Here is a 23,572-nt window from a genome sequence, read left to right as displayed (position 1 = left end):
AGAGAGGCAAGCAGAGGAGGAGGAGAAATGAGAGGAAAATGAGGAAATGGAAGCGGGATGAAGGATGAAGGGAGAGCTGAGCGTGCGGTGAGAGCGAGAGGACAGGACAAAGAGGCTGTGTTTTGCCCATTAACCATTCTTATACATGACTTCCCTTAAATATCAAACCCCCCCTCATCCATTTGTCCAAATGAGTCCTGAAGTCAGCAGGAATCTGTAATGATAATGGTTGTTTGAGAGCGGAGGCCCAATGCGAGGAGAATCCATCACTCGCCGGCATCAAACCTTCCAAACCTCTGCGAAGAGAGAGCGGAGCAGAGCTGTGATTCACGGCAGGAAGAGTGCTGCGCTTATTTCACTGCAGACATATCACACACCTGCACCTGCGACGACTCCCGACACCTCTCTCCACACGCTTCAACCCCCACCTGCTGTAGCAAAAGACTTCCGGTGCGTTGGAGCTGACAATCAAAATGACGGCTCGGCCAATAACCATCTTCTCTCCTATAACCCTGACATCCATTCCTTTGGGCTCTGTGGTATTTTCAAGCGACCCCTCACCTCTCACCCCTCTCAACTCTGACCCCATCGTGCATGGTCCAGATTACACCAGGGAGCGACAAACCTTGTAACATCATGACCTTGTTTCTGGTGACAGAAATACACACACACACACACACACACACACACACACACACACACACACACACACACTGCGTGATCTTTCTGTGTCAAGTGATTTCATTAGCTCAGCCCTCGTAGCTGCTTTTTAAATTCATTTTCTCTCCGGATTCATTTCTCAGACTCTAATAACCACTGGTCTTTGCTGAGAGATTGTTTGTCATCTTATTAATTTCACTCTATCATATAGAATAACGCTCCAAACATAGAAAATCGCCCTAATGCAACACATTTGTGCCCTAAAATTTACAAAAATCCTTAGAAGATGCAGGTCAGCTTTCTTTCTCCTCCTGCTTTTGTTTGCTTTCAGATTTGTCACCTATTTCTAACAGACTTATTGCAGAACATTTGAAAAGGCTCTAGGGTGAGTATCGAGTGCGGCTTGCTTCAGTGAATATTTCAGCCTAGAGGAATTCTTTGAAGTAATGGTCTGCTAAGTAACTTCACTGCATTGAGCTCAATAGTTCCTCCACACTACTTACAGAAATGATTTTTCTTTTTCATGCAGCTACGGCTGAAAAATTGTCTGTACCATGCTTATTTGAAATTGAGAAATATTTGCAGCATTCAGTAAATTCACAGGTGTATATATATATATATGTGTGTGTGTGTGTGTGTGTGTGTGTGTGTGTGTGTGTGCAGCAGGACGGACCTCCAGATTTTCCAGCTCTCCTGCAATCTAATGGGTTATTTGTCATCTGCAGAGTAAAGGATTTTTAAAAGTCAAGCCAGGACCGACTCCCTCCCTATCCTTTCTCTCACCCTCCCTCTCTTTCCCACTACCCCCCTGACACTCGCAATGGGAGATCGATAGGTTATTGATCAACTCTCTCTATCGCCAACCCACCAGACTAATCACCTTAACACCAGCCCAACTCTCTCTCCCTCTCCTCTCCTCCTTCCTCTTTCCTGTTGCTCTCCATTCCTGTCTCTCGCTCTGTTGCTCTGTCTCACACTCATTCACAGAGTAAACACCGCTTTTTCTCCATTTAGAACCCAAAGCCCAGCTTGATGACTGTTTTCCCCCTCCGAAGTAAACACACACACAGAGAATCTCTAAATTATCCCTATATTAAATTCACATCCTTGTATCCCCTCTTCCAGTTGCCAATAATTGCCTGACAGAATCTGTGTAGCGGTGTGTTTGGATAAAACAAGAAAATTTACCATTGTGGAAAGTGTTCTTTATCCGCCTCTCATTTCTCTCACTCCTCGTCTCCTCCGCTCCCCTGCCTCCATCTCTCTCTGTCTGTCTTTGTTCGAGGGCAAAATCGATGGAGTGTATGAAACCAGCATATTTCTCTGCCTCCTGCTGGAGGAAACCTGAGGGAAGCAGACATGGAGAAGGTGGTTTACAGTCAAATTGTGCATTTCTATTTGTCTTTTGAACAAGCTTTTTTGTTGTTTTTAAAATCATGGACATTTTTTTTTTACTGTAACTGAAAGCTCGTGGTAAACGTTTAAAACAAAAGTGTCAAATTTTTTCATGGAGAAGTTAGGAAAGAAAGGCTGAGAGAAACTGTGTGTTTACATATGGGAGGGATTCGTTGGTATTTAGTATTTGCCACGTCCACTTCACCTGACAGATACAGGTCAGAGTTATGTAATATTATATCTGTGAATGCACAACTTGCAACAGCTGCTGTCCTAACACCCTGTCTCCCACACACATGGGCACACACATAAACCTTTTTTTTTTTTTTAACAAACTAATTAAGTTGATCTGAAAAAAAGTTGTTTTCCACATTTCATCTTCAATTATACGGTTGAATAATTCAACAGCTCAGCAAAACGTTTGCAACAAGAGAAGGAAACTGCTCTGTTCCTTTCTGTTCAGGAACAACAAAGTCCACAGAGGGCAGGTTTTTGTTGTTGTTGTTGTTTTGGTGCCGTTTCCAGGCCAAGTGAATGAAGTCCCTTTTTTTTTGGGGTACGGACAGCTAATAATCTGTTGCTTTGCCTCTGTATGGTGAAGATAAGAGTTTCTCCTTGTACGCCTCCAACTGCACTGAATGATGTGATGAAAAGCAGATAATCCCTGGAGGAGAAGCACAGTGACCTGTGACCTTTGGGTATAAAAATGCTTGAAGATGATGTTGTTCTAAATATGAAGTGGCTGAAATGACCGGGAATGTGCGATCCGTTCATACTAATACTAATCTACTCAACCAGAAGAATGAACCTGCTGAAAATACAGGGATATTTCACACATACTTCAATCCCCTCGACAGCTTTGAAAACACACTCCTATTCACCAACCCTTTACTTACAGACACACACGTACTCAACTACAGAGACAATATGGTTGTGTGAAAACACCAAGCACACACACACACACACACACACACACACACACACACACACACACACACATACACACACCTCACCTCACAGGAGAATTGATTGACTATTCTGTCTCAATACATCTCTCCTTCTGTTTCTTAGCAACCAGTGCCTGAGAGGATATGGATGCTGGAGAAGTTGTACTACTGTGCATTTTCAGTTGATAAAGAGATATGATTAATGAAAATGTCACCATTACCGCTGCATGTGGTGAAATGCAGGTGCAACGCCAGACAAATACAAGAAGAAACACACTCTTTGAACGTTCTTCTTATCTTACAGTAAACTTGAACGTCTACATTTTTTACTTACAGTAAAATACTCAACAGCCACAGGAGAGTTATAATCAATGACGAGTAGCCTATATAACAGTTTGGTTTTTCAGAAGTGTACCAACTGAGCGAGTGGATTAAGTTGTTGAGTTGTTTTGATCAATTCTTTTTTTTTTTATTCATAAAACATGTTTTTGTGTTGGTAAAAACAATCTTTAAGAATTCAAGAATATTTTTTAAGGCTATTCAGCTCTATTCTTTCATCATCACATTGTTAGGATATCCAACAATTCATATCAGTATTATGTGACACAGTTACATTTCCTATCAGAGTTTTTACTGTAATCAGATTACCCCGTTTTCTTTTATTTTGGAAAAAGTATTTAGAGTATTTATTTTAAACCTTTTAGACTATCTTATTCAATCAACCATAAATCCACTTAGGGGTGCAATACCCCACCATTTGTGTCCATCAATACAATATTCAGATGCGGCTTCATGAATCCACAATATATTTTGTATCAGGAGGTCAAATTAGATTGTGTGTTTCTTGAAGTAAACAGGCTTTCACTCAGTTTTCTGTGAATAAAAACTCAATGTGCTGTAGGAGACGATCTTTCACACAGGCTTCATGTCATAATATATCGAAGCTTCGCTTATTTCACACGTACATAAAAATACTCTATACACTGACAGTAATCTATCCAATATTTAGACAATGTTTTAATGAAAATTGACAAAAAATATATACATATATCACTCCTGTTTACCACAGCGCAGAGAAAGAGAAGACTGATGAAAAATGATCAAAGTGACAGACATCAATGTGGGAAAAATACAATATACTTAATGATTTGTTGTTGTTCAACTATGGTGTCTCTACTTTGTCCTGATATTGTAAATCTCTTAGCTAATGTCACTGTATCTTTCTGTTTTCTCAAAAAACACTAACCTTTTTATTTATTTATATGGGATCTTTTTTGTCTGTGGCTTGGTCATCTCACAGAGGTATTATCAATTCTTTTTTTGTTTTTTTATGTAAAACCGGCTCTGTGTGTTATTGTGTTAGCTGTAGACAGCCGATTGACTTTTTGCAGGTTAACCATCTTCCCTTCGATGCCAGCTACTGTTTGCACTGCTGTAAAAACCTGCAGACACATGATGCAGACTGTGCAATTCAGCTTATTTAGAGAAAAGGACAGAGAAAAAAAAACATTTGCTTTTGCTGCTGCAGAATATGTTGTTTGTTGTGTCCTTGTCTACTTTTTCTTTGCCTTTTTTTTTTTTTTTTTTTTGCAAAGGTGTCTTTATTCAAGGGGCCATTAGGCTTTCTCTGTGACAGATCTGTGGGGTGGTATTTTTTTTGTTTTGTTTTTAGGGTGGCTACAATATGTGAAAAAATATATATATATTTTTTATATAGGCTAAATATTTCTTGAATTAGGAAAGAATTTTATCATTATGTATAGCCTACTCAAAATTCATTTCAAGATACATTCAAATTCAGAAGCTCTGCATCAGCCTAAAAAACAGAGCTCTCCAACCCTGTCCCCTAAAAACTGCAGCCACAAACATTTTTTTCCAAATATTTTAATATTAGATAAAAATTTAATATTTTACTAACGCTAGGCTATAGATGAGTTAAATGCCCCGTGTTTTGGCCTTTGTCAGAAACACTGGGTTTGAAACCGTCAAAACGTCATAGGAAAAATAATATCTAAAGTGCAAAGAAATATCAAACGTGTAGCAGTTTAAATCTACACAAATAAACTAATTTTGACCACAACTTAATACACGATGAGTTTTTTCGATTAAATAAATGTAGGCCTACAGAATGTTTTATTCGCTTAATCATAATCGAAAAAAACTTGCAGCTTGTGAACCACATCAGTGTAAAAAGCTAAATTACAAACAAACGCGTCTATCATTATTAACCTAAGTGAAGGCAGGAGGAGCCACGTTTTAATGGCCTTTTGCTCAATAGATAATAAAATAACACGGTTGACATTTATTTTTCAACATATTTCCGGTGTCAGTCATTCATGCGCTACAGGTCAAAGCCTAACCATTGAAACGATCCCACACAAATGCCTCTGTGTTTAGGAAACAGCGCCGAGCAAGCACGAAGTGATCGATGATCAATATATCGAACGCGGAGATCAATTCCTGAACTTTATAGGAAACAGCTTAACCACGGGGCCTTATGATATACAGAAATAACAGGGCGTGTGGACGGACTTCTCCTCTTGAATGTATGGGCTACACTTTGCTAAAATGATGTTTGGCCCGCGAGGCTCTTCAAAATCCAGGAGTGATTCAAATCTGGAGAATAAAAGTAGAAAAGTCTTCGGCTATAGTTTCTATAGGTGTCTAAAGAGTGGGAGGAGAGGAGGCCTGCAGCTCACTCACAAAATGTTTGTCAGTGAGTGTGTGTGTGTGTGTGTGTGTGAGAGAGAGAGAGAGAGAGAGCGTGTGTCTTGTCACTCATGTTATTTAAATAATAATAATAAAAAAGGGCTACATTAAAAAAAAACTCTATCTGGAAATATATTTTCAGTTAATGAGTGTATTTGGACAAGAGAATAATGTTACGTCTTTATGCAACAGTATAGGCCTTTATATATTTATTAATGTGTTATATAAATGTATTAAACGCAATGACAAGGCTGTTGTTAACCAGCCTTTTATCATAAGTATTTAATTGTATTCATTTCTTAAGGCTCTTCAGTCATGGCACTTGGCATGGCATGTTTGATAAAGACGAATGGAAATAAACATCTTTCTTTTTGATTGATTATTTCTCCATTTGAACAAAAGCAAAGCACTGAGAACATGAAAATCCATCAAAATAAAATGCAAAAAAACACTGAGGCAGCAACATGACACAGCTGCTTTAAAGCCACTCAAATGTCCTTAAACTGTCCACGGTTTACTTCACACACTCTGACACACTCACACACCGACCCAGCGATCTGCTGCTCCAGCTGTCCACAGTGAACAGATTACGGCAGAGCATCATCTCACTCTCTCCGAAAAACAATGACACCTTAAATGACACCAAATTTATTTTAGCCTATTATATTATTGTTGTTCTTTTTGTTGTTGTTGTTATATTATAATTACTAATAATATTAGCGATGGCATTGTTAGAAAGTTAAAGTTAACAGTAAGCCTATTTTCAGTTACCAGTATCAGTTTTTATTGATTTAACATAATGAACAATCCAACTGAAGACTTGTGTGATTTGGCGAATAGCATATACATTATTGTAGCCTATATAAATAATATATATGGGCCTATACAGATCAGATTCTAAGTGTTATAAATTCCCTCATGAATGCTCTTTAATGACAAATTGACCTCTTGTTGTTCTGTGAAGGTCGTATGATTTCCTGTGACTTTGACTTGTATAATCTGGAAATATAATTAGGCTAACAAATGATCTTTTTGTATCTTGTACGCTCCTGTTTTCTCTAAACAGGACGACCTGAAGTTCATCTCTGCTCTTGGTGAACTTCGCACAAACCAAACAGCGTGTTGTGGTTTGCTGTTCTCTCATTTGTCTGCAGCGTTGGGATCCTAACTTACTTTGTGACCTCCCTCACCCCCTCGTACCCCTCCCCCTCCCCTTGCGCCACGTCATTAATCTCTGTCAATCAATACTTCGATCAGGTTTATCACTAAGCGCATAAATGCAAAACTATACAGTCCGTGGGAAAACAAAGTTTATCTGTAAGGAACTCCTGTGTCCGGCAGCTGATAGTCACTGTAGTTTGCGCAAAATACACGACAGGCCATCACCTGTCAGTCTCTGTCACGCGGGCACAGGTAGAGACGCGATAAAGGCCATAGGTAGCTACACAATGCGCGCTCTGATACAAACACCATGTGAACATGGGAAATGTGCCTTTTCTCAAAACTAAACCAGAAGCAGGGTCAGTTAAAACTGCATATCCAACATGAGATGATGTCTCCACTAGCTGGGTTTTCATCCCAATGAGGAAGCCTATTAAGAAATCTCTGCTCGTACCCGCCCCACATTTAAAACACACAGGGGCGCGCTCCCATCACTCTGACACGTGGCTCAGCCTGCTCTTAGTGGAAGCGCTGTTGGACCAGAGATGAGATATCGCCCTGGAGAGCTCCCATCCACATGAACGCATAAAGCGCCGAGACGCCGAGGAGTCGGTCGGTTCTGTCCCTGCATCGGAACAACAGAACCCATCTGCACCACGCTGGATTGATCGGAGAATCTGAATCAATGGATTGGCGTTCAAATGTAATTTTATCGCTCCAGGAGGGATAGGGGGTAAGAAAGAGCGCGCGTCCCTGAGTGAGAGTGAGCGGCAGGAGCCAGAGGGAGAGACAAGGGGGAGAGGGTGGGGAGGGTGGGACCGGGGGAAGTATATCCTTTCAGCTATGGAGCTCACCATGGAGAACATTCACAGCGTCTCCTCGCACTCCCAGGCGGGGGACCTCATGAACTCCCCGCACGGGCGGCCGTCGCCGTCCCCCAGCTCCACTCCCCGGAACCTCGTGCCGCACGGTCCCGGCGCACGGTCAGCCATGGTGTCCGGCATGGCCTCGCTCCTGGAGAGCTCCGGCGGAGACTACCGGACAGACCCGTCCGCACTGTCCGGTCACCTGCACCCGTCCATCACCATGTGTGAGAGCGGGATGAGCCTTAGCAACACGTACACCACCCTGACCCCCCTGCAGCATCTACCTCCGATATCCACCGTCTCGGATAAGTTCCACCATCCGCACTCGCACCACCACGCTGCCGCCCATCAACGACTCTCCGCCGGGAACGTCAGCGGCAGCTTCACGCTGATGCGGGAGGACCACCGGGGGCTCGCCTCCATGGGCAATCTGTACGGTCACTACCCCAAAGAGATGTCCGTGTCCGGTATGGGGCACGGCTCGCTTTCGCCGCTGTCCAGCGGGCTGGGCTCTTTGCACAACTCTCAGCAGCCGCTCTCGGCGTACGGTCCGAGTACGCACCTCTCCACCGAGACCAAGATGCTCTCTCCGGTGTCGGGGTTCGAGTCCCACGCCTCCATGCTGTCCCGAAGCGACCAAGAGCACCTGGCGAGGAGTTTAGGGGGTCACGGCCACGGCATGATCTCCAACCTCAGCGGCATGCACCACCACCCGCACAGCCACCTCCACTCCCAGGCGAACGGCGCGGTGATGCTCGGGGACCGAGAGAGGCACGGCCACGGAGCCGGCCAGGGAGTAGCAGGGTCGGGCATCCAAGCGGAAGAAATCAACACGAAAGAGGTGGCTCAGAGGATAACGGCCGAGTTAAAGCGGTACTCCATCCCGCAGGCCATTTTCGCCCAGAGGATCTTGAGCCGGTCGCAGGGAACCCTCTCAGACCTGCTACGAAACCCCAAACCCTGGAGTAAGCTCAAGTCAGGCCGGGAGACCTTCAGGAGGATGTGGAAGTGGCTGCAGGAGCCGGAGTTTCAGCGGATGTCTGCTCTCCGGCTGGCCGGTAAGAAACCGTCCTCTCAGTGGTAATATTTCACACAACACCTGATCAGTCTTCTTTAGCCATGAAGGCCACGTCCCACCTTTTATTTGTCAAATTACAAACATGCACACCAAAAAAAACTTGCGCAGGCCCGACAGCTTCAGCACCACGGACAGTTCCAGCGACTAAAACAAAGCGCACAGCGGCTTCATCACAGAAACGAGCACCGTGCGTCCAAGACATTTCCTCTAACAAATATTGGTCGTTAAATAGAAAGACAGGGAGTTTAATTGTTGTTCATTTAGATCTCCACAAACCTGTGATTTTCATGATTATACTTTGGGCGTGTACATGTGCGTTTACGCGAGCTGCTGTGGACTAAATTTGTATGTCTATATTTCTGATCGGCACGTAGCAAATCGCCATTGATTCACTATAAACCTCGGAATAGTTTCCCTCCCCCGACGCCTTTTTTCTCCTTCTCTCTGTGTCCGACTATAAACACAAACACACACAGAGCCGCGGTGGTGGGGCTACAGGGCCAACTAGTTGCGCGGGAGAAGCGGGGTGACCCCAGGCTGCCATGATCAATACGCCAGTTCCCACTCTTCCTTTTAAATGTGGCACACGGATCAATAGCCTACTCGTATCGGAGCTGAAAGACGCAATAACCGCACGGTCTCTCCGGCTTTTCATTTAGTGCTCTGTTGTAAAAGCTCTAAATTTAGACCATAGACAGGTAGAATCGCTCAATCTCATTACTGCTGGTGGCGACTTCCACTGTGCTATGGATCAAAAATATTACCACAAATATCACTCAATTAAACCAGAATACTTCTTGTAACTGTATAGTTACAAACAAAAACAAAACAAAACAAACTTACAAAGACATGGATTATACAGTAAACCTGGGGTCCAACCCAGCCAGTATATGATCCCCAGATCTATTTCAAGGCAACGTTAAGCTGCATGAACAGTTCTGATGAAATATTGATTGTAGCTGGGATGGGGATTGGTAACAAGGACCAGTATGGACTAGAAAAATATAGAGAATATAGACTTTCTGATGGCTGAAAAGACAAAGACAAAGGGCGACAAGACTACAGGAAAATGTGCCCTATAGCCTACCCAGTAACAGTGGAAAATAAGGGTCAACAACTTAGATGAATAGATGTCCAAGCCAACAGCATAAGTGTGACTATATTACAGTGCAATTGCCACTTTACAGTCAGACCTTTGATTTCCTGGATAATGCAGTTTAACAAAATAACAACACTACATTTGGCAACATCAGTAGATACTAGATAGATAGATAGATAGATAGATAGATAGATAGATAGATAGATAGATAGATAGATAGATAGATAGATAGATAGATAGATAGATAGATAGATAGATAAGGATTAGTAGCTGAGGCTGTGAGTGTCATTAATAGTGTAGCTCTGTCCTTTCAGTGTTTGCCTGGCTTTGCACATAGGAGATCAATAAGGCCGTTTCCCCTTCCCAACCCCCTTCTCTCTCACTCCCTGGTGCTCTCCCTCTCTGTTTTTCTTTCTCTCTCTCTCTTTCTCTCTGCAACGCACGGAAATAATATCACTAATCTTTTGCTGGTTAACCTGGCAACAGGCAGAGCAGGTTGTTTGGCTTCAAAAGATCAGCACAGAACAAAACAAGAAGAAAAAAATGTTTGACTTGACGACGAGAGGATGAATGAGAGCATGTTTCATAAAGTCAAACAATGCACACAGCCATTTTCCATCCTCGCCGCTCTTTTTCTTACCAGCTTCATCTTTTAATGCCTGCTAAACTTGCTTGTGCCATGAAAGATTCATCTCAGTCTGCCCTTTCTCATATTTTCTGAAGAATCCAAACAGACCAAATTGGGATAAAACTTCAGTCGGCCTGGCTTAAGTGCAAAGGCGAGAAAAGCAAAACTGACATGTGGAAAAAGAGCTGGAAGAGCTGGGAGATGCCATTGATTGAGTGAGGGCAGGCAGGTTTGGGCTTTGTGTGAACAGCCAGATAGAGGCAGGGTAGTGAAAGGATCAATACCGACCTTAATAATTGATAAGTATGAGGGAGAGGGAGGGGAGTGGAGAAGAAAGAGAGAGGCAGAGAGTGGTGATGTTAGCGCGTGTAACAGCATCTTCTAGGTAAGCAAAGTCAGATCTGTGGTTAACAGTTGAGGACCACACACCAGTCTCAGTGCCTGAACACCTCGGCAGAGGGTGTGTAAGTGGTTTTGAACAGCGCTGTTTACACCCCAAACATCCTGTGAAATATCAATAGCACAGATCTGACACCAGCGGGGTTGGTGTAGACTTCCAGTGCTGAAAAACGCAGACATTTATGAAGCGAGAAAAGAAATCTCCCTGGCAATTTGTAACAAAGGCTTTGAAGTATTTCTGGTGAAATGAGGGCAGGAAGGCTGGTGTTACCACGCAAATGTGAAAATATCAGAGCTGAGGAGCATCTTACAGTAGACAAAGAGCATCAGAGCATCAAGTCGCCTATCGAGTTGTAGTAATGAGTGCTTTCTGCTCATGTCAGCGAATCCTCAAAGCAACCCAAGGTTGTGATGTCATTTGATTTTAAAGGTTGCTATGCTTTATGGGGATTGTAATGCGTCTTTATGGAGGCATGCAAGCACATTTCACTGAGTGTGTGTGCACGCGCGTGTGCATGCACATGTGTCTGTGTGAGTGCTTCCACATGCACATGTGTGTGTGACTGGGTTATAGAGTGTGTCTGCACTATACATTGTTCAGGCTTATCTGACTCGCTCTGAATCGGTATTGATTTCCTCTCCTCTGCTCTCTTCGGCTCTTTCATTCTCTCCCTCTCTCCCCTTCCTTCCTTCCCTGCCTGCCTCCTCTTTCTGTCTCTTCTGGCTCTGTACCAGCATCAGCAAAGCAGATCCTTTGCCTTCCACCCTGATTCCATCTCTGCTCTCTGATCATCTCTCTCTGTAACAGGCTGAACTCATTTTGCATGGCTACGACACTGGCACACTGCTGCGAAACCCTCCGACACTCAGTGTGAATTACAGTGAATTACATGACCTATAAAAGCTACAGGATATACAACACACTACAAAAACAAGCAAGACATAAACTGTAAAACAACCTACAGCCAAATATTTGAAATGACCTTTGCCTGATGAAATTAGGAACAGTAGCACGTAAGAACCATCAATCAATCAATTAATCACAGCTCATCATTTAATGTTGAGGATTTGTTCAGGAGATGCAACGCTTTGTTTAAAATTAATGGTTTGAGTGAGGTGGGGGTGGAAATAGTATGTAAACCGACTGCTCACGGATATTCATGCTTCCTGCTATTTTGCCTAAAGGTGTAATGAAAATGAATGTGTAAAACGTGTGAACATGCTGCTGTAATGTCCAACTGATGCAACCCTTAAAACGGGCTCTTATTCTGAAGAACAGCCTGACATTGTTTTGGAAAACCTTCATTAATTACCTTGGTGTCAAGAGTGGAAAAGGCCTCCTGTGCTGAGCAGACAGCTCCCTCTTCACCCACACAGCAGCAGTCTGGTGCTAAAGGTGAAAATAACAATAAAACATTTAGAGCACAGATTTGTCTGACTAGTGATGATTAAATTATCACTTTTTAACTTTAGCTTTGTTGTCCCCTGGGGGATAATTATTACACAAAACTGCTTTAACATTATAGCCCTGTGTGTATAAGAGACTGTCTATTTGTGTGTGTGTTTTTAATTGCTTAGATGTATAGCCTAGCTATTTAAACAGATTGTTACAAAATGTCCCATTTTCATTCTCATGTCATTATTAAATCGTCGGGCAGGAGAAACAAACACAGACTCCGTTATGCCGTTAGAAAATTTATAATTAACTCTGCATTAAATAGAGTATTTTCAAACGATTTATACTTTGAGTATTATATTCTTATAAACATCAAATTAATTTTTAAAAACACTCAATGGTCGTGTCGCGCTCGTACAGGCCGCACATTTCTGAATATGTTAAGCAGACGTTGCTCTTTCATAGTTGTTGTTGTTCTCACCGAATTAAAAGTCTAAATAATGCGTCATTTTTTCGATAATATACGTCCAAATATATATAAATATCTATTAATAAATAGTTAAATGATTCAATAAGGGAAACGTTTGTTTAATGGTTTTGTTTGTGCCTTCTATAAAATCAAGCATTAAAAGTTCTTCACATCAGGTTTTCGAACAAATCAGATTTAATTAAGACGATCATTCTATTTTCTGATAAACTCTTATTCAACTGGGTATTTCTATAGACTTTTCTCACTTGAACGTTTCACTCAGTGACGCAGTTTATTTATTTTTTTGCGCTTGCATCGAGAGCCTCGTTTTATTCAGCACCATTTGACAGAAGCCTGTGCTCTCTGCAGTGGAAAATCTCTATCTATTTTTTGTGCTGTTTTGGAGTTAATAAAGTCTGTGCTGCACGATGCGATCAGGAAAAAATAAGGTGTGAATAACATTTAAAAAAAGCCCAGCTGAGGTTTTATAGACTGTAAGCCAATATCAGACAGACTGTAAAGCTGCCGATCACTCGTCTGAACAAGACAACACAGGCTTTACACGGACAAATAAACGAAAGCTTTCAAATAATCCAATCCTAATCAATTGAGAGGAAGCTATTTTATGGGTGAAGGGTTGGTTTGGTTTTTACCGCTGCTGTGTGTATACTGGTGAGGATGGTTGTTGTGGTGATGGAGGAGGGAGGTGATGGTGGGGGGCAATCGGGCGTTTTACCTCCCAACAATGAATAGGCCTGATCAATATAATCAATAAGCGTACATCTGAGAGGTGTGACAGAGAGTGATTGACGCCAAACTGTTTCTCGCCTGCAGTAGTCCGTCCAGGGCGGGAGAGGGCCCGTCTCACCGCACACAAAGCCCGATCTCATCCGTCCGTCCAGGCGTCGACTAGCAGCAGCACGGTGCGGTTAGTTCACCGTCTGCCCCCCCACACCCCATCACACCACACCTCCCCACCCCATCCCATCCCCCGACATCCACATCATGTCTCATCTTCACATCACATCACATCACAACACACACACACACACACACCTACACACACACACACACACACACACACACACACACACACACACACACACACACACACACACACACACACACACACACACACACACATCATCTTTTAGTTTACACATATGTGTTTTTCTGTATTTTAATTAGCCTAATAAAATCATAATAAATCATCATTTCATTAGATCTAGAGGCCACCCACACACACACACACACACACACACACACACACACACACACACACACACACACACACACACACACACACACGCGCACACAGCTATATATAAGGTTATAAGTGAACTGTGTGACACACAATCTACTACTTATTGGTTTTCATTTCTGTTAAATCCTTAAAAGGACATCTAGCTGCCATCTGATAATCTCATGTTTCCCCCTCTGCATATTCAATATTTCAAAACACACCAGGCAAAAGCCTGCAATCCTTCTGTTGTGTGATCCAGCCTGTATAATACAGCTATAATCAGCAGTTTTCAGTCACGACTGACTGAGTGTTAAGGGAAAATATGTTGTGTTTACTGCTATCTGAACTGCTTCCTGCTGATTGTGATACCAGACGGTTGCTTACTGTAATCTCCTGATAGGGAAAGTATCTCTCTCTGTTGAAGATGTTACAACATAACAGGATTTGTGACAACATGGTAAAGTAGAGCGTACAAAAGTCTGATCTACAATGACAGTGAACTTTTCACAGACATAATGTGTTTTTTGGCAATCAGATTGTTTTGAGGAAATTTTGTTATAACACATTTAGAGGAGGGACATTTACTGCTGAATATGAAGAGCAGTGATTTGAGTTAGTTTCCTTTTAGTCTGACATTTCTATCAAGTACTGACATGTAGTAATATATAACAGACAAAGGTCAGCCAAGATCTACCCCTCTCATCTTCACATATAAGTGCATGGTCAAAGTAGAAACAACAGCAGCCACTTAAGTGATAAAGCAGAGCTGCTCTTAAAGGAGGCACCAGCGCAAAAATGTGCACAGCCAGAGAGAGTTAATCTCAGGATCAGCAAGAGGTTGAGATTAAGCAAAGTGGCAGTTGCCTGACACCTTTAGCGTCGTTGACACCAGGGCATATGAAAGAGACGACATGAGCAAGTGCCACTTGAGACTGCTGAGCGTCCCCGCTTGTCTCTTCAGAAAAGCCCATTTGGTAATGAGGCAACTAAAGATAGCCTGCAACGGTTTGGTTCTTGTCTCAAGAGAGGCCGCTTTAATGAGCAGCTCCCTCTTTTCCTTCCCTGTGGTCCTATTCATTGCTGGGTAAGGGGATGTTCGCGGGGCCAGCGGAGTCTCATTTGAAATGGACCTATTGATTATCTGAAATATGTATTGACCAGGCAGGCTCGGGTCTTGTGCTAACTCCTTCGGCGGCTGTGTTGCTCTGCGGGGGCCTCTGAGCTGTGGAGTCGCATTTGAGCTGATGGAGGAGAACCAGAGTGGTGTTGGCATTGTAAAATGGCCGGTAGCACAAGTTGTTCGAAAAACAGGCATTACATATTAAATTATCACTATATTAGCACTAGCATTCAGTCATTACATTAGGGAGTATTGAGTTTGGTTTGAGGCAGCACTTAGAGAGCCGTGAGGAGGTTCTGGCATGGCTGGGCCTGAACCAATTGAATAAACGTTCCATGAAATGGTTCTGAAGTGCAGATCAATCAATATGGGGGCTATCAATCTGAGGGCAAATTAAAACAATTGAGAAAAACAACAAGAGGAAAACAGTTGAAGAAGTGGAGTGGGGATGGAGTGATGTAGATCTGTAACGTAGACATGAACGTATACAGAACCTGTACTCTCAGCTGAGGAAAAATATCTTGTGATTATGCTTTGCTTGCAGTAACAAACCATTGAACAATAGCAATTAAAACACATGCACGCTCACACACAGGCATGCATACACATGTGCACATTCATATTGATCTCCCCCTCACAGTCAAATCTGTTTACTGCTGTTGTCTAAACCCGCTGTAAAGTCATCAATCATTTGCATACACCACCTCCACATTGCAGCCAACCTTTATATCCTCACTCCCTCCTTTCCTTCCTCTCATCCTCCCCTAATTCCTCCTCCACACATGTGCACCAACACCCCAAGACAGAGGATGAATATCATTCCATACTTTGTTGTTTTTTTTCTTTCTTTCTTTCTCTTGGGCATGCAGGCCAACAGACCCCATCTTGCACAGGCACACCTTCTCTTTATAATACAACAAAATAATAATAATAATAATCAGTGACGTACATGAAAGTCATTCTTTTGTCCTCCTTCTGAGCTCTCAGAATGGATGACTGCCACTCTTTTCCGCCACATCTCCTTTGTTCTTCCACAGATAAACAATTTCTTCTCCATCTGTCTGTCACAAAGCGCGCTCTTGAGCTGTACTCCCCAACAAACACACTGGCGCGCGCGGGCGGACACACACACACACACACACACACACACACACACACACACACACACACACACACACACACACACACACACACACACACACACCTCGGGCTCGCGGATCGATGGGGATCGATCGGGTGGGGAAGGGAGCCCTGATTACTGGACCACGTGTTCGGGAGAAAACCGCGGAAAATCGATCATTGCAGCTTTTTAGGGCAGCAGCACAGAACAGACTCCCTCCAGTCTCCACAGCTAGAGCCGAGCCAACTGACGGTGCATCCAGGCACGGCAGACCGCTTCTTTGTCAGCATTTCACATCACGCTCCTCCAGTTTCAGCACAGACACACAGACCCACAATGAAAACAACCCATCCACCATGACCTCTTTTTTTTTTTTTTTTTAAGAGGATAATATGATTAGATCTGGACAGTAAATGATTAACTATCATTAACATGTCCCTGAGCCACTGTAGTAACTTTAAATAGACACTAAGTTTTTGAAAGTTGCGGGTAGCCCATTACCCACAGACTGCCCAGTGCCCAGCCCACTTTACATTAGGCTACTGATGACCATTTTCCAAACCATCTACATTTTTTGATTGATTTCTCATCCTCCAGGTGGCAACTGGTTTCACTTCATTTCACTGCACTTTAAAAATCAACTTCTAAAGATTTGAAATTTCAGGCAAGTTTCAAATCTTTAGATTAGCCTCCTCAGTGGCAGGCAAAAAGTGATCTTTGTGTAGCATTCAAGGACAGTTCGACATTTGGGCGCTCATGTCCAGTTACTGAAAAATAGATTTACATGATAGGCCTACTGTATGAATATCAGCAATAACAGAAGAACTGGCCGGTGACCAAAATTTGTATCTAGTTGTTTATTAAATACAATTAGGCTATTATCTCTACAACTGAGTTTTATCCAAGTGTTTTGAGTTGTAAACCGGCGTAAAAGAAAACAATGTCTTTAAGTCTTCAAGTTGATTTTAATACCATAGTGAAAGAAAACATCTCAAAGGTAAGAAAACAGTTTTAAGTTCCCCCAAACAAAATCTAGTTTCTTGTGTAACTAAAAAAAAAAAACAGTCTGTCGTTTCATACGTCACCAATCCCGGGGACGAGCGGCGGGCAAAATAAACCCCTGAGTTTGTTCAGACAGACCGAGAGTATTAGCATTAGCAAAACCAGTAGGTAATAGTAGGTAATAGGTTGTGTCAGACACTACCGGTTACAAGCTAGCTAGCTGGTAACGTGAAACAATAAAAGCCGCTCACTGTGCAGACGGTTCCGGGTAGGCCTGTCAGTCAGACATATTTTATTTAGTAGGCTACAGCAGATTCCTCCTGAGTCTCTGGTGCGGCTCCTCTGAGGATCATCATAATGACACAACGTTAGCTACACTGCTCTTCACCTGCCACCGTAACCGTGTAAGTACCAACACCCAGAGGGATAGATATAACACCTAGCGCAGCAACACTGTGCTAGTCAGCTACAAGCAAAGAAACACAAAGCTTCACTCACCCCGGTCTTCAACGACCTCCAGTCGCGGGTTGTTAAGATAAGATAAGATAAGATAAGATAAGATTACACTTTATTGTCAGATCACTCTGAAAGGTTTCACACAAATAATAACAGTGTTGTGGTAAATAACAAGCTCCTGAGTTGGTTCAGACGTGTAGCTGTGACCGACCGTCTGTTACCGATGTTTCCATGTCAACCACGTTGTTACGCGTCACTCAATCAACCACTGAACGTAGCGCGTGCTGTGCGGCGGTGGTGGGCGGGGCACAGGGCCTATCCTAAATGTATCATCAATGCTCCAGGTCTAGTTTTTACATATTAACCCACATTTTATATGTTAAACAAAAATAACAATCATATCAGAGTATACTTAAAAAAACAGCCTGCTTTGAGACAATGTCTTGAGAAGTAGAATAACAACTGAAACCAAGAAAATACACTGTAATCTTGTAAAGTGGTCTCATGCTCCACTACAGTGACTTAAGCTGATGTTTTTTGAAAGCTGTACAAAGTAGCTACTGTACAAATTCACAGCCTTCACAGTAACATTGTTTTAATTTTGTCTTTTCACTCACCAGTGTTGACTCATCGACTTTTTTTTGTTATCCTCTCTGTCTTTCCATTTTTCCACGCTTCCTTTTATTTCTTGTAAACTCTCCTGCATGTGCATGACAATTTTCATCTTCAGATTTGTGCATTACAATTTCTAGGCTACATACAATACAGGAAACAATCACATTTGAATTAAATATTCCCTGTACACAAACATGTTTATTTATACACACAGAAACCTGCCAATGGCCCATTTTAAATTTTTTGCTTTGAGTGATGATTTTCCATTGAGTCATTTAGGCCTAAATTCCTAAAGTCTTGATTTCTGTGTTGTTGTTTTTTCTTCACTTCATGTGATCCGTATGTGTCCAGGACATCTGACTCTGATGTAGAAATAATATAGTAGTATGTGTGTTGCAATGTTTGTTTCTGTGTTTTGTACCTTTACAGGAGCACAGACTATGTTGATAACAATAAAGCTTGTCTTTCTCTCCTCTCCTCTCCCCTCCTCCCTTAATCCTCTTTCCGCATTCTCTCTCCAGCCTGTAAACGCAAGGAGGAGGACCGAGGACGAGAGCGCAACCAGGTGCCAAAAAAGCAACGATTGGTCTTTACCGACCTGCAGCGTCGCACCTTGGTAGCCATCTTCAGAGAGAACCGCCGCCCCTCCAAAGAGATGCAGGTCACCATCTCCCAGCAGCTGGGCCTGGAGCTCTCCACCGTCTCCAACTTCTTCATGAACTCACGCCGCCGCTGTCCGGACCGCTGGGACACAGAGGAACATGGTCATGGGGTGCACGGTCACAGCCACGTGCACACTCCTCACGGGAACAGCAACAACAACAACAACGCCTCACCCATCCAACCCGGTACCTCCTCTGCGAGCACGTTCTCTAAGGCCTGACGGTGGCAGGATGGATCGTTGAACACATGCATGGAGGATGGAGGGGGGTGTTTTTACACTAAAGCAGACAGTGGGCTCTAAACCGTGATCCTGCATAGCTATAGGGTGTGTAGCTTCGGATCACTCATCCGATTCATCTGCTCAAATTGCTGAGGACTTGGGTAGATGAATCAGATCTTCTCAGTGCTCTGTGTGTTTTCTATTAATCTGAATGTCACTCATAGGGGCTAACTTGCATTTGAAATCGTGGCTCTTCAAACCAAAGATGCAGTAGCTTTAGGAGAGTTGCCCTCAAACAACCACAGGTGGCTCTTTGTTAATCCACCCGAAAACCAAAGAAAATCCATTCACACTTACGTAATCACGCTGTGGGTCTATGTTTAAGCCTTGAAATGGGAGGAGGGGGTTTGCCTCTTGTCAGGATGTAAACACACCAAAGAATCACTCATGACAAGGAACCGATAGGTTTCAGACAGGGAACCTTAAGCGGCCACACGTTGGTCTTCACAAATCAAGCAGAAATCAGACAGCAGATGTGTCCGCCGGGCCGTGATCAACCACTCCTTATTTCAATAACAGACACTGAGGCTGATTGAGAGGTGCATTTGAGTGTCAAGTGTCTGTGAAACGCTCTCAGCTGGTCCTTTGACCTGCTAACCACGTACCACCCCTCTGCATCACTGCATGCGTGTGTGTCATGCGTGTGCGTAATGTTCACATTGTGCCACAGGTGTAATTCCTCTGCAGTGATTCAGCCCGTTCCTGGTCAGAGTAACAGTGCCACCTGCTGTCTGTTTAGACCACATCTGGACATGTTGAGAGCATGTTGGTGCAGTTACAGCTCATATGTCCAGCAGGCCTACAGCACACTGTAGCCTGCAGTGTAGATTTCTATTAGGATGCAGACACCAATACTCTATATAAGCGTAAGTGTAGCCCTGTAAACAACAAACACGCTGAGACAAAATGATAAAACGAGATAATCCACGCGCCCTTTTATACATATTTGAATGTTTGTGTCTTAAGAGTTGTTGTGTGGCTACATGGCCATAGCCCATGAGAGGAGATTTTCAGGTTACAAGAGGAGAACAATCAAACTGGGACGACGCTTCCAATGTTAAAAGGTGTCGTCCCTGAGTGTAGGGAGTGAGGGGTGGGGGGTGGGGGTCTGCTCTGTTCTAGTGGCCAAATGTAGAGGTCAAATGTCACAATATAGGATCCTGAGTGCCAATGATGTTTGCCTCTTTATGATAATCAGAGAACAGGTGCAGCCTGCTCCGTCGCCATGCTCCCCGCTGTGTCTGGCCTGTGTCATTACAACCTTCAAACTGCGAGCACTATATGGGCATGTAGCCTATTCCATACCTCAGAAAAACATTGATGTGATCGACATGAAACACAATGAAAATAACTGTAAATAATCTTTAAGTTCATCTCTCCGTCTCTCTGTCTTATCTATTATCTATTTATCTACTCTCTTGCTAACCCCTCCTGTTGTGTCTTTCCTTTATTTTTCCCTCCTTATTATTGATGCGGGTATTTATAGTACCATAGACACATGGTTTCGCTCTCGTAACTATTGTGCTATGTTGTGCTGAACCTATATGTAAAGAAGCACCTTGTCGACAAAATGTAAAAACTTAAAGATTGAAAAAAAAAGACTCATCATGTCATAGACTGATCCTATGCACAGACAAGGAATGGATACCACAAGTGACGAACTGTGCATATTTGTGAATACCTGTGTGGACTGTCTGGATGTGAAGGACCTCTTCCTTGATCCCTGAACCTAGACCCCTTTGAACTGTCACTGTATTCCTCTGCTGATGGTGTTTTTTGGTTACCATGAGAACCGCCTCATTTTATTTATGCCTTTTTTTTTTTTCCTAAAAAGTTTTTGGTTGTTTTTAATTTTTTGTGGGCAAAGCCACTTGTTGTGTAGCATCTTCTAGCGGGAGATAATCATATTAGAGAGGAGACGCAGACAGGAGGAAGAGGGGAGCAGCGGGGGAGGCGGGAGCATCAGAGGCCTGTCATCAGACTGGTAGGAAACATCCAAGCGACATTCCTCCATGGGTTGGGCTCTGATTGTTACGTAGTGCACTATAACAGATTCCTTGTTGGAGGTGTCGTTTGGGATTTCTACTATAGAGTCCAGATGGAATTAAACTTTGTAGGTTTTTAGTGCAGATGTTTGAGGTTCAGACACAAATCAGAAGTGTAAGTGACGGAAACAGTTGTGTGTGTGTGTGGCTACCTCACAGAATGGAGTGGACTGTGACACAGCCATCAATACCAAAGATACTTCAAGCCTGCCATGTTCATACTGGACTTGGGACGTGCACACACATACACACACACACACACACACACACACACACACACACACACACACACACACACAAACACTACACATATGCATATTCAATCACAGGCGCAGATATGCTTCTATGTGCACATAGACATTTTCAGAGCAGTCGTGCTGCATGGCAAACACACAGAGGTGTTTGTCATGTGGGAAGAGTTGAGTGCCTTTTTCCTTCAACCAGGGGTTGGACTGCTCTGAACACATACACACACACACACACACGAACACACACGGGGTTTAAAGTGAAGGGGGGCACACACTGGGTGAAGGGGGAGCAACACTGGAGGGGTCCTCATGACATTAAAATCAACACTTGTTCTGATTTGAAGAGCACTTTTTTCCACACAAGAGGGTGGGAGATTGTTTACCGCCACCCCTTTTTTCACCCTTTTTTTTAAACATGCTGGTAAGATGTCATCTTATCAAGTCCTCTCCATGATACACACATGCACACACACTCCCACCAGAGATATTTTTGTGTAATTTGTAAACCGAGTGTAGGTGTGTGTGTCTATCTGGCAGTTTACAAAGCCCTCTGATCACATCTAACAACCAACCAATGAGCAATCAGTGCTCCGATTCTTAGAGCCTTCATCTCTTCAACACACATGACGCCCACCGGTGACCCCCATCCATCCAAACCCTCTTCGCTGGTCCCTCCGTCCAGGGTAGCATCACAACGAGGCAGGCATGTGTAGACAATTCATCTTGATATACCTCAAATCTTTATTGTAAAGGTTATGTAGTGAAACAATAATGACAATGTTTAGCAATGAGAGTGACATTAAAGTCACGGCAAAATGATTGTTCTGTTTTTATATTTCTTTAAACCAGCGTGTGAAGTATAAGCTGTTCGACATCTTTTGAGTTATTTGTAGGTTTGCACGTTGTCCTTTTTGTGTTAAAGAAAGAGACATAGGGAGTAAATGAAAAAAAGGTGGAAAAGGACATTGTATGACAAAGGAGCAGGGGGAGGAGAAGAAATCAGAGAAGAATTATGAATACAAAGCAGGATTTGGAAATTGAGATAAAGTCAAGGATGAGACATCAAGGACACACTAATTTATGTTTTGCATCATTTTTTGTTGGCCTATTTTGTGTTTGAAGAGTGTCTCCTATGTGTGTTAAGGTGATTAACATATTAAAAAAAAGAAGATCCAACCAAAGCACCTCTGTTATTAGGGGTGGGATGAGCGATTCTTTTATGCATGGATACTATATAAGTGTATATAAACTGCAGGATGAACTGTACCTCTACAGGTGGAGGAGAGGGAGAGAAACAGGGAAAAATATCTACTGGGTTTTGATTTCCAAATAATCTTTACATTCTTTTATAGCTCTGTCTTTTATGTGCTGTTTGTGTATTTGTATAAAAATGTGTATTTGTATGTGTATCAGCTTCATTACTGTGTCTCTCCCCCCTGTTGTAACACCCCGCCTCTTCCTCTTGTGTGGAAATAGCCTCCGCACATCCATTGTCTGCATCTGTATTTACCCCTTGTTTCATCACACAGGTGTGAGTGTGAGTTTGTGTGTGAGTTTCCCTGTTTTGTTTCTGTGTTTCAGCTCATCTGATCTGAATTTGATCGGCCTGGGTGTTTGTCTGCTTTAGGAGCCTAAACAGACAGAAGGCCAGGCAGCTGAAATGCGGTTTCTTCCAGTGCATCAAAATGGCATCATTTGCTTTTTCCTTCAGACAGACCTCAGAGCTCTGGAAGCCCCAGTGTCGATGTTCTCTTCCTCTTCCCTTTCCAATCAATCAATCAGAACCAAGTGTCTTTGTGATGGTAGAAGACAATCAATTTCAAATAGAGCAGAGACAAAGAAAAAAAGAAAAAAAAATAGGAGGAGAGAGAAAGAGCGATGGAGGAGGGCAGAGAAACTGACTGGACAGGAGAGGTGGGAGGAAAGGAGGAAGGATGGCTCTCGGAGAGATCAGTGTATGTGTGTGTGTGATC

At 43.0% G+C, this 23,572-nt stretch overlaps 1 protein-coding gene across 1 annotated transcript; it reads left to right on the top strand.

Moving 5' to 3' along the window:
• The first annotated feature begins 7,600 nt into the window (after nt 1–7,600).
• On the top strand, nt 7,601–23,435 carry onecut3b (one cut homeobox 3b). Its single transcript, XM_085805828.1, has 2 exons — nt 7,601–8,796; nt 18,885–23,435. Exons 1-2 carry the CDS (start codon nt 7,716–7,718, stop codon nt 19,244–19,246), a joined length of 1,443 nt encoding a protein of 480 aa, XP_085661954.1. The 5' UTR covers nt 7,601–7,715; the 3' UTR covers nt 19,247–23,435.
• Nucleotides 23,436–23,572: the final 137 nt, after the last annotated feature.

The sequence above is a fragment of the Trachurus japonicus genome, chromosome 17, assembly GCF_045865225.1.
Source record: "Trachurus japonicus isolate A0001 chromosome 17, Traja_1.0".
NCBI classification, from domain to species: Eukaryota; Metazoa; Chordata; class Actinopteri; order Carangiformes; family Carangidae; genus Trachurus; species Trachurus japonicus.
This window is presented reverse-complemented; position numbering and strand designations above follow the sequence as displayed.

What these genes read in the sequence shown, in the direction of transcription:
- onecut3b (XM_085805828.1), top strand. Translation starts at nt 7,716, where the DNA reads ATGGAGCTCACCATGGAGAACATTCACAGCGTCTCCTCGCACTCCCAG. An exon ending in GTCTGCTCTCCGGCTGGCCG is followed by an intron (nt 8,797 to 18,884) that starts GTAAGAAACCGT and finishes TTCTCTCTCCAG; the next exon opens with CCTGTAAACGCAAGGAGGAG.